The 12,157-nt window shown below is 38.1% G+C and overlaps 1 protein-coding gene across 1 annotated transcript in view; it reads right to left on the bottom strand.

Moving 5' to 3' along the window:
• The window catches only part of Cubn (cubilin), a 197,437-nt gene that overhangs the window by 149,260 nt on the left and 36,020 nt on the right, over window positions 1-12,157 (bottom strand). The window contains exons 15-19 of the mRNA XM_040755469.1: window positions 12,006-12,150; window positions 11,090-11,265; window positions 10,216-10,381; window positions 9,602-9,818; window positions 6,165-6,295 (exon numbers count right to left, since the gene is read on the bottom strand). Coding sequence (XP_040611403.1) covers window positions 6,165-6,295; window positions 9,602-9,818; window positions 10,216-10,381; window positions 11,090-11,265; window positions 12,006-12,150 — 835 coding nt within the window. The remainder of the gene's footprint in view (window positions 1-6,164; window positions 6,296-9,601; window positions 9,819-10,215; window positions 10,382-11,089; window positions 11,266-12,005; window positions 12,151-12,157) is intronic.

The raw sequence follows: 12,157 nt of genomic DNA, 5'->3' as shown, positions 1-12,157 counted from the left end.
GACATAACTGACAAACCCATGAGTTTACACATAGTTTCTAGTGTTAGCCAGTTATTCATATATTTAAAGCAAATCATCTCTCCAACCAGAAAAAATAGTTAATATTCATCCAAAGAAAAAGAAAAGTAAACAGGACTTGAGGGCCATCTGCTGTAAGGACTGCTATAGTGAGTCTGTCTAGGTGGGCAACCGTGTGTCCTTCCCTCTGTTCCACTTGTACTCTGGATCTGAGGAAATCCCTATACAACAGAAGACTGAAAACCACCACTCTATAGTCAAAGACTAGCTTCATGCCCAATCTACTAGAACTTTTGGACAAGCTCTCAAGAGAAACAAATTAAATAACACAATAAGAGAAATACATAGATGAGAACTGAAATCAAGTGAAATGGAATAGAAATAAAGAGCAAAAAAGGAAGAATTACTATAGAGTCTCCAATCAGTAAAAGACCAGATTCACAAAAACTGCAAATAAATTTGACAAATTTGTTCACAGCCACAAACTGCTATGGTTGACCCAAAAGAAAAAAGTGCTTTCGTGACCTCAATCCATCAAAGAAATTCAATCTGTCATTAAAAATCGTTCTACAAAGGAAACAGTGTAGAGTGTATAGTCCCTGGTGACAGTCAAGCAAGTTACGGGACTATTTACACATGATGAGCTGAGTGAAAATGTGAGAGTCAACACTAGGAATTTAAAAGCAGAGAAAATATGAAGAGACAGCAAGTTAAATATGGAATGAATTACACAGTGCAAAAAATATGGAATGAAGATAATTTGAGATGTCTTGTAATCTCAAATTGATCTATGAATTTAATAGAATTACAGTCAATTGCAAAAAAATTGATAAAAAACAAAAGGTTGTTTCTAAAATGTGTACAGTAATGCAAAGGTTCTAAGGTCACCAAAAGAAAACTTTTGTAAAAGATATGTCATTGTAGAAATCGCCACTCTACATATTTATAGAGCAGGAACCTGTAATGTTATATATTGGACTGTCCTTTTTCTATTAGGCCCCATGTGGCCATCATGGCATCCCAGAAGCACTGACATAATGCACATGGACAACTGCTGCCAGCAATGGCTTAAAGGGAATTCTGGGGAGGGGTATAGTTGGGGAAGATAGGGGCCAAGACACTTCCTTGCACAGCTGAGTATCATTTTTTAAATGAATGGTCTTGGAAACTTAACTTACACCATACTGGGAAATTAAGATGAATCACAGATCTAAAAGCTCAAGCTATAAAACTTCTAGAAGACACACAGAGGAAGTCCTCATAATTTTGACAAGGAAACTTTTCCTAGATAAGAAACAGAAGCCCATTAACCATAAAAGGACAAAGACTTTTCCAGGCAGAAGAACAGATTGTGTGCACTCTCTGTGAGAAGATAGGTCCAGTGCCCATCAGCCTCTTCTTTGTCCTCACAGATGACCCATCAAATGATCATGAATACAAGCAGAGCAGCTGTTATAGAACTGAGTGGGCATCAGCAGTCCCATTTTAAATCTGGCAAGGCCATGGGCCTTTCCTTATTATATGATCTGTGTGTCTCTGTGCATACATGCTCATGTGTATGCTTGTGTGTGCATGAGAGGGTCAAAGGTCAATGCCAGTGCTCCCTTCATCACTTCTCCACCTTACTTTTTGGAAGCAGGGTCTGTCACTGAACCCAAAGCTCACTGATTCTGCTAGGCTGGCTGTCCAGCAGACTCCAGGAATCCTCCTGTCTCTGCCTTCCCAGCACCAGGGTCATAGGTGCATGAGATCACAATCATGCCTGGCTTTTTTACACAGGTGGCAGGAATCTCAGCTCAAGCAGGCACTACATCACTGAGCTATCCTTCCCCTCCCGAAATGCAATTTTTACACTGAATGTCTCATTTTACTTTTCCATGTGCTGTGAAACAGCATAGACAACCCCTCTAGTTAAAGAGGGAAAGGACTGAGACTGTTTGAAATGACGTTTTAAAATTCTTTTAGTTTGGACACACGATAAAATTTGAACTCTCCAAATCCTGAATTCTTTAATTTGTGTTTTTTGTGTATGTGTGCAAGTGTGTTCTTGTGTGAAGGTACACTTGTGTGTGTGGGGGGGGTCTGTGCAGAGGCAGAGGTTGACTGTCAGATTTCTCCTTTGATCACTTCTCCACTTAGTTTTTGAGAAAGAGTCCCTAAGCTTGCTGTTGGTGTTAGCCTGAATGTGGCTTGTCCACACCCCTCCAGCACTGAGAAGACAGGTGTAGATTACATCAGTCTTAGCTTTATTTTTTACATGGTACCTGGGGTTTGAACTCTGGTCCTCATGCCTATGTAACAGGCACTTTGTTCATTGAGCCACCTCTACAGTCCTATAATTCCTAGTTTTTCTACAGAGGAAATGTCAACCTAGACTAGTAAGGGACTAAAAATATGACAGTTAAGCACTGTTTTAATTCTAAGGACCAACACATAAGTGATTGCTCATGCACGGGCATGCAAGCATGCTCACACACACACAAACCCAGAAGAGACGTGCTAGGCTATTTGTACACACAAACATAAGAAAATATTTAAGATTTACTAGATGAAACTATTTAAGAGATTAATACATTTGAAAAAGTAACTTCCACAAAATATCTGGGCATGTAATATCAGATTCAGATTGAGGTATACAAGCAAGGCCTGACACTTGCCAAGGAAGTCCAGGTCAAGCTGTCACTGACTATGACTCTCTTTGGCCTCACTTTCAGTCTACAGTGAATAGGACCTTCAAACATGAGCAAAATTACTTATCATGCCATTCTGTAATAGTTTTTTATAAACTATAAATATGAACTCAATTAGATCCACTTGAATTTCTCAGTAAAAGTTTACTCTAGATCTTAATCAGAATTTCTAACTGAACTCTGATAACTGAGTTTATAACAGGACAACCTCCTCTTTCTGAAGATTTTTTAAAATGACCATTAGAATCTGAGAATGTTGTTCTTACTACACTGAAATCTAAAAATAGGAACAGAATCCTCTCTGCCCATTTCTTGGAATAAATTCCCTGTGGTCTTCTTGATATCATTTCTTAACTTCATGCATTCTCTTTCTGGGATCATTCCAAGATGACTGATGAAAATTAGCACTAAATACTCAATGGGGTGTAAGAAGCAACTAGATGGGTGGGAAATCCCAATGGATCCACCTTTTTATATTTATATTTGTTCATAATATTGTACTTTGGACCAGTCTTAGCCACATCTCTGGATAACTGTGAAGCTCTTCTCTTTGTAAAAAGTAAGAAACATTCACCACAGTTCTACTGTGGCCCTGTTGTGAATGACAACAGAAATGGACTCCATAGTGAAACCTGGTTGTTTAGTTTGGCTCTTAAACAAGTGAGCTATTTTTTCCTAGATGACAGATTCAGCATTCTAGACTACTATCTCCCTCATTCAAAGATTAATTGGAGGTAGACTGTGCTTTGTACTTTCTTGACAAGATGGCCAAATTTGTAGGGAAACTCTGATACTTTCCACTCTTTTGTTTTCTTCCAACTCCACATTTTAATGAATGAATCAGGAATTAGTTTGAAAAGTAAGAGTAACTGTTAAATAGATATCATTTAATCTTAAAGTTTAAGTTCATTTCTGCTCTTGTTTATACTTGGAAGTTTCTATCTTAATAGTTCTATATTTGATCAGTGGATAAAGTAATAGATGTTAATAGTATATGATTACAACTTAAATGGTAAAGAATACCAATTATATTATTTAAATATTTTCTATTTCATGAGAGTAAATGTTGAGAGTTATAAACAGTGGTAAGGAGTTCTGATGAGTTTCTACCAAACACTGTTTTTTGTTGTTGTTGTTGTTGTTGTTGTTTTGGTTTGGTTTGGTTTTTTGAGACAGGGTTTCTCTGTGGCTTTGGAGGCTGTCCTGGAACTAGCTCTTGTAGATCAGGCTGGTCTTGAACTCACAGAGATCTGCCTACCTCTGCCACCTAAGTGCTGGGATTAAAGGCGTGCACTACCACTGCCCAGCTGAACACCATTATTTTTGTTATGTCTTTTGTTTTTATCTGCCCAGACACATTTGAATGAGAGCTGCAGCAGAATGCTTAGGGAGAGAGTGAGAGTGTGAGCAACATGCCAATCTCCTTCCTCCAAAAACCACATATTTAAGGACTGACATCATGGCATTATGGCAGGAACTACAGATGGAAGTGTAACTGGATTCAAATCTGGAAATTTTGACTCTATCAAATGATGGCGGGACAGATTCAGGGGGGAATGTCTATGGGCTGTGCTAAGGAACTAGACTTAAGCACTCCAAACTATCATCACCATTCAAAAAATAACTTTTGCCAGAGGAATAAAATAGCCTACAGGCCAGTGATTGGGTGTCCTCTGGTGCTTTTGTCTGACATGATTTCAGTCTTCAGAAAATACCCAGAAAAAACATGCTACCCTAAAAAACAGCCCTCACCTCTGTCCTTCCAGCAGCAGTTCATTTCACCAAGGCTCCTGGGAGCACTAGCCAACTGCCTGGGCACCACCCACTTAACCTCTGTCCCAGTCTTCTGAGCCAGCTGTGCCCTGAGCCATACCACAGGGCCGGCCTCAGCAACTCGTGCAATCCAGCCACCCTAATGACTTTCTGGGTCCCATCATCTGATTGCTATTTCAAATGGTGTGACTGTGTTAACCAGTCCCATGAGTTCATCCAGCAAAAGGCAGACACACAGTGAACAGTCAAGGGACAGAAAGAATGTGCTCCCTTGACTGTGACTCAGCTTATTCTTAACCAAGCAGGGGCTGGAGTAATGACTAACACGGGGAAGCAGGGCAGAGGGTGTTTGCAGTTGCTCCTTCAGTGTCTTCTCTTCTAATGCTTGGCTTTTCTCCCCTCTCATTTCTTCTCTTTCCTTTGTTCTTCTGTGTTAGAGGGGTTTGGGAGAGACTGAGTCCATCCACGCATTCTGAGCATACGTTGTAGCTGAGCCTACTCCAAACTCTGGTCTCCCTATCAGTTTCCTTCCTGTTTAGCTCACTTTAGTGAGTTTCGCCTATGTTTTATCTTTCTGAGCAATTTCATTAGGTTTTAAATTTGTCATCCTCCTCCCCAGGTTCTGTTAATGGCTCTCAGCTGTCATTTCCCTTCATACTGCCTTCCAAGCTGGTGTGGTGTTAACACAAGCATTTCAGTCATTACAGACCTATGTTTCATTTTGTGTACTATTATGAAGATCTCCATGCTATTTCCAGGAGGCATTGCCTGAATTGTGTGTTACTTAAGATACAATGAGTTTATTCATGCAGCAAATTAAAATTATGTTCATAGAGGATTAGAACCAGAAAACATTTCCAAGATCATCACATCTAATCTTTTAATTACACAGATGAGAAAATTGTGCCTTACAAAGCTCAACTGACTTACTCCAAATCTAATATTCACTGTGGTTTAGGGCCAAACATATGAGAGAGATGAAACTACAGAAGTATGGAAAATTGCGCACACACTGTAATTTCCTGAGAAATCCACTTTGGTCTTTGGCTGTTAACCACCTGAATAAGGCCCAGTTAAAAATGTCAATTACACAACACACTATACTTTAAATCCTTGGGCTTTGACTCCCCATGTGCTTGGGCTGGATAAGGAGCTATCTGCTAGAGGGAGTTCCACCAGAGATGAACACACACAAGTCTCGTGTACTCTCATTTTCTAAAGCCAAGCTTCCACAACATAGAAGTTGAACTACTTTTGCCTGGATCAAAGCACAGTGACCAAACTCCCTGGAGGAGAAGAAAGTGGAAAGCTAGCTAGGGACTTGGAGTGAGAGAACTTTTTATTTACTTATTATGGGAGGAAGAACTGTAGATAAGAATACCTCAAAGATGGCTGGACACAAGACTTCCAGAAAAAATACATCCAGCCCCAGACATGTGCAATGCTTGACAAGTAGAGGTACCATGTGCCTGCTGTGGATATGTGCTGTATGCTACTTTTCTCTGACGTGTATCTTTATAAGTATGCTACAAAAATTAATGCCCAGAATCCCTAAAAAGGCACACAGCTCAGGTAGTGCGGCATTACCCTATTTTTAAAAAGGTTGGCATTGTCTTTATACTTTATTTCAGGTATTTCTGTGTTTTGGACATTAGATCTCATTTGCAATAGAAACAGTGTTACCTGATGATGCGTCAAATGCTTCATATGTGATTAAAAATCCTTCGTGTGAAAGGGCAGAGTCGGACACAAACATCAACTTTATTGAATGGGAACTGCTAGTAAGAGAAGGTGGGATGGATTTTCCACAATATCTGTTCCAAACAAAGAAAGAAGAGATAAACAGATTTTTAGACACATAGTATATTTGAACTGATATTCCAAAAATTTAGGACATGTAAAGATGATAATGGGTTATTATCTCTTTCTTATCAACCTTAAAACCAAATACATTTCAGTAATAGCATAAACACGCATGTTCATGATTCCCTGACTGAAAGAGTTGTGTGTCCAGCTGAGTGCCTTGACATAAATGGGAAGTTAAGCAGGGGCAGCATTAGCTTGCTACTATCATTCTAAGGAACTCGTTAATGGAACTGTGATAAAAAGATCAATGCACCTAAACTCATCCAGCACAAGCCCCAGTCAGTCTTGTCACCCCGGGGCATCATGACTTTGGGCACATAGCTCAATTGCTCTGCCTCACTCTCTCTGTCTACTTCACATAGTTCATAACATCTTCATCAGTTATTATACTGTATAAAGCATTAAACGCCGTGTCTGGAAAGTGACCTCTGGTGTAAGCTGCCTATTGTCCTTAAACAGCTGGCTTGTGGAAAGGTAAATGTATAATTGGTAAACCACATCATTGTTCCTGCATAACAAAGGAAGTTTACTCAGAAAGTCTATTCTAGTAATACCTAAAACACAACTAGAGTAAATGACGATATTATGCCATGATATTTTATCTTGAGAAATATGTGTAAGAAGAAAAGGCTAGAAAAATAGAAATCTCAAACCAATGCATGCTTGGGACCAGAGAGAAAAAAATAATATGGAACAAAAATAAGCTTAAGTGTTGAATATGAGAAATATTAGAATTGAAGTTTAGTGTAGACTAGCATTTTAGTATCATCAGAGAATTACCATCTTACTGAGACTGAAGGCAGATAAATTAGCAAATACATGTGCACACATGGCCATGTATCCTAAATAGAAACAAGATCATTAAAGTTTATTCCCCTCAGCAAAAATTGCATTTTTTGTCATGGTGAAAAGTACCCAGATATTACTCTAAAAAAAGAAAAAGAAAAAAATCAAATGGTGGAAGACTAAGGTAAGAAGCAAAAGAGGGTGAGAAGCGGAAAAAACAGAAGGAAGAAATGTAGAGACTAACTTAAAAAGGGAAAAGTTTACAAAGTTAATAGATAAAAAGAAACGAATATATAACAAGTTTGAAAAGTAGGCTGGAGAGATGACTCAGCAGTTATGTGCACAGTCTGCTCTTCTAGAGGGTATAAATTCAATTCCCAGCAGCTACATAGAGGTTAGTAACTGTACGTTGGTGCCTAAAACATAAAGTTAAAAATTCTTAACAACCTATCACACATCAAATACAAAAGAAACAGGAAAGTGTAACTCATAATGAGAGGGAATAATCAACTAAAACATAGTATGTAATTACATAACCATTGAATGAGCAAAGACATTAAAATAATTATAACTGTATCACAGACTTAGAAGGTCTGGAAATAATCAATATATAGAGGTACAGACTCTGCATAGTTATGTGATACTAAATGTTGGAAAACATGAATATGCATATGCAGGCAAATTAAAAAATGAAATCAACTCCAAGAGTGTTAAAGAGTTAATGTGGGAAGTGAAGTGAGTAGACTAGAGACACAGGAAGAACACCTTATGATAGGGATCTGGACAAGGATTTCTACAGAAATGACCTCAAAAGCACAGGCAAGCCAAGACACATGGGATTCTAGCAACCTTCAAATCCTCTGCATAGCTGAAGCCAGCAGAATGCAGATTCAGCCCATAAAATGGGGATTACTGGCAAACTATATGTTGGAGAAACAGTTAATACCCAAGATATATGAGGAATAATGATGACAGGAAACAAATAATCTGACCAAAATAATGGGCAATTATTTTGGGCATTATCTCTAACAAGACATAGAAACGAGTCATGAATCTATGAAAAAAATGAGAGTTATTTGCTCATTAACAAGGAAATGAAAACTCAAGACCACAATGATATATTATCACTGTCTTAGTTACTGTTCTATTGCTGTGAAGAAACATCATGACCAGGGCAACTCATAAAATAAAGCATTTAACTGGGAGCTTGGTCACAGCTGCAGAGTTAGTCCATTCTTACCATGGCAGGAACAGTCAGCATGGCGCTAGAGTAGTAGCTTAGCCTTTTATACCCTGATCCACAGACAGCAGGCACAGAGAAATAAAACACTGGGGCTGGAGTGGGCTTTTTAAACTTCAAATCAAAGCCCACTCCTAGTGATGCCTCTCTGCCAACAAGGCCAAACCTACTTCAATAAGGCCACACCTTGAAATCCTCCCCAGATAGCTTCATTAACTGAGAACCGAGCATTAAAACATAAGAGCCTATAGAGCTATTCTCATTCAAACTCTATCACAGACTCATCTTGATATAATGGCTGTTATAAAAAAGAGATTTTGTTCTTGTTGTTGTTGTTGGGAATGTAGAGAAAAAATAATCCATATGCATGGTTAGTGAGAATGTGAACGAACCATTGTGGAAAACTATTTAGAAGCTCTTCAGAAGTTGAAAATGTAACTATCTTATGGTCAAGTGATGTTACTACTGAGATTATATCTGAAGGGAATTAAAGCAGTACACTGAAGGGGTAGCTGCACTCTTGTGTTTATTACTGTTTTATGCACAATAGCAAAGATATAGAAACACTCTGTGCCCATCATAGATAAATGAATAAAGAAAATGTGGCGCTGTTATATATATCATAGAACACTATTTCATAAGGAATGCAATCTCGCCATTCAGAACAAAGTAGGTAAATTTAGAGGCCATTATATTAACCTAAATAAACCAAGCATAGGATTAGTAGTACCGCATGATATCACTGATATATGGATTCTTAAAAAGTAGATAATATAATGGTGCTTATCAAAGCCTAAGGATAACTGGGGAGGAAGGCAAGATGTTGGTAAAAGTCAGATAGAAAGGAGAGAACATCCCAAGATATCTATTACATGGCAAGGTGACTATAGTTGATGACATATCATATCATTAAAAATATATATCAGGTGGATATTTTGTGTTATTACCAGTGAAATGATAACTATGCTAAATCATGTATTTCTCAATAAGGTAGGCCTTATTATTTCATGTACTTCATTTCAAAATATAACTGTATGCAAGGTCAAAATACGTTGCCAATTTATAACACAGACCTGAGAATACACACACACACACACACACACACACACATGTATGTATGTATGTATATATATAACGATGTAAGCGCCATACTGACTTTGTTCATCTGTGTACGAAAAGTCTATATGTTATGTTTTAAAGTTCAGCGTAAACAACTGAGCACTCTTACCTCCCAAGAGATATCTGAGCAACAGTGTCATAAACTTCCAGGTAGTCATTTGTGCAGTTGTAATGAAACTCCAGATAAAATGAATCGAACGTCAAATGAATCAGTTGGCCTTGCTGGACTACTATATGCCAAGTACAATTTACACCACTTGGGTAGATATTTGGGTAACCAGGACTTTCAATGGTTCCCATTGCTGCTGTGAAAACTTCTCCACATTCTGTTAAAATAATAACAATAGCAATAATAACAACAGTTAATGGATAAGGTACACAGGTCCCAAAATAAAATGTGCTTATCACAATTTATTAAAAGCACAAAAGAAAACTGTTGCTTCTTGTTTGCCATGTATGATAACTTAGTCTTCTCTTTTATTAGTGGATACATGATAACCATTGATAAGTATTTGTTGAAAGTACAGTCTTTGTTTTTAAGTGTACATCATAATTTTCACAGAATAATTGATTTTATATAATTCATTTATTGTATGAAATCGTGTTTCCAGAGGTGGAGATTGAACCCAGGGCCTTATACACATAGACACACATCCCTAGTTTAACTGCTCATTTATTCTGATAGCAGCATAAAATGGGAAGAGAGAGAAGACATGTTCCTACCTAAATTCTCAGTACTGTACTTAGCCGTGAAGCCACGATTTTCCATAGAAGAACTTTTCACAAATGTGACATAGAGAACATTATACAGAGATGTATACAAGGATGGTATGTTTGTGCCACAAAACTTTTCATTTCCAGGAGATCCTAAGACAGAACTGCCACCAACCTAAGGAAAAGTAGATATAGCCAGGTTAATTTTTTATGAGATATCTATTTTGGAAAACTGTCGCCCTTGGTGGTAAAACAATCAATATGTGTGGAGGTGGTGGTGGAGGGGTGCAGAATCAGTCACTTTTTGGAACTGTGAGTAGAACAAGTCTTATTTCTTGTTTCCATTCAGGGTGCATCTTATTTTGCGTCATTGCTCTAACAAGAGTTTTCAGCACATTGCTGAGCAGAAGTGATGAGATGATATGCCTGTTTTTCAACCAATCATGGAGGTGAAGCATTAATACCCCCATCACTGTATATGATGGTATCTGTATGCTTTTGGTGCCTTATATCAAATTAAAGTTTCTCTTTCCACAGTTTTTAAAACTGTTTTTATTATAACAAGCAGGTAGAATCTGTCAAGTGGGTTTTTTTCTGTTTTGTATTTTATTAAGTGAATATATCGTCTTTTATTTTATATACTGTTATATTCTGTACTATAATGTTCACTGATTTTTAGGACATAATAATATTCTACACATGCTAGTAAAAATTCCCTTCATCATGGTATATAATCATGTACATACTGCATTCTGTTAAGTAGTATTCTGCTAGGAAACTTCATGTCTATATTTATGAGATATTGGTCTGTACAAGCAATGGTCCTTTTCATATAAACAGCATATAATGCCTTTAGTAGAATTCAATGATACTTCACTCTTACCTCAATGTAATCAGTATCGCAGGGGGAATTTAAAATCTGGAAGTCGGTGAAGTTGAGGAGAACAATTTGTTTTGAGGGTTGGGAGATGGTCCACCTACAGGTTCTTTGTCCAGGATATGCATTAGGATGAAAAGGTGAGCGAATGACTCCTTCTCCTGTTAATTCACCCCCACAAGCTATACATGGAAAAATGATAACCATATTTTCTTAGAAATAAAGAACTCTTGGCCTCAATTTCATTACAAATCAAACTCTGCTTAAAGAAACATCAGAGTGTGACACTTTTTTGGGAATATTTTCTGTGTTAGAATAATGCAAATTTGACATTAATAAACAAGTAAAAAGCACCATTAAGGGGCTAGAGGGATGGCTAGTAGTTAAAAACACTGGCTGCTCTTAGAGGATCTGGGTTTGATTCCCAGTGCCCATGTGTCAGTTTACAACCAGCTTCAACTCCAACCCCAGGGAATCTTGTAGACTCTGAGAGCACCAGGTACACATGCTGTGCCCAGACATTCGTTTAGACAAAAAGCCCATTAACATAAATAGTAACATAATAGTAAAACAATTTAAAAATAGATAGGGATGAAAACATGGGTCTGCTTGCTGCATATGTATGAATTCTGTTCCCCAGCACCCATGAAGCTTGATACAATGGTGTGTGTGCAATCCCAGCTCTAGGATGGTTGGGGATGGGGAGAGCTCAGTGGTCAGCCAATCTAGCTGAATCATAGAGTTCTAGGTTCGGGGTGGGGGTAAGGAACCCTGTCTCAATAAGGTGGAAGAGAATAGAAGAAGAGATCCAATATCAATGTATTGGCCTCCATGGGAACCCCCCCCACACACACAGAACACACAGTATGCACACGTACTCACACATGCATGCACACAAACAAGAAAGCACAAGTTTCCTTACCAACTTGATAGTCAGCTCTGAAACTTGCCCTCTGGGTTAAAGCATCTATTCTCAGCCTGATCCATACTTTGTTAGATAATGATCTAATGGGTGGCAGGGCTGCATTGCCACAGATATTTCCAAGTAAGTTGTTGTGGTCTCCAACCTAAGCA

The sequence above is a fragment of the Mesocricetus auratus genome, unplaced genomic scaffold, assembly GCF_017639785.1.
Source record: "Mesocricetus auratus isolate SY011 unplaced genomic scaffold, BCM_Maur_2.0 Super-Scaffold_100013, whole genome shotgun sequence".
Lineage (NCBI taxonomy): Eukaryota > Metazoa > Chordata > Mammalia > Rodentia > Cricetidae > Mesocricetus > Mesocricetus auratus.
The sequence above is the reverse complement of the archived record's forward strand: the minus strand, read 5'-3'. Positions and strand labels throughout refer to the sequence as shown.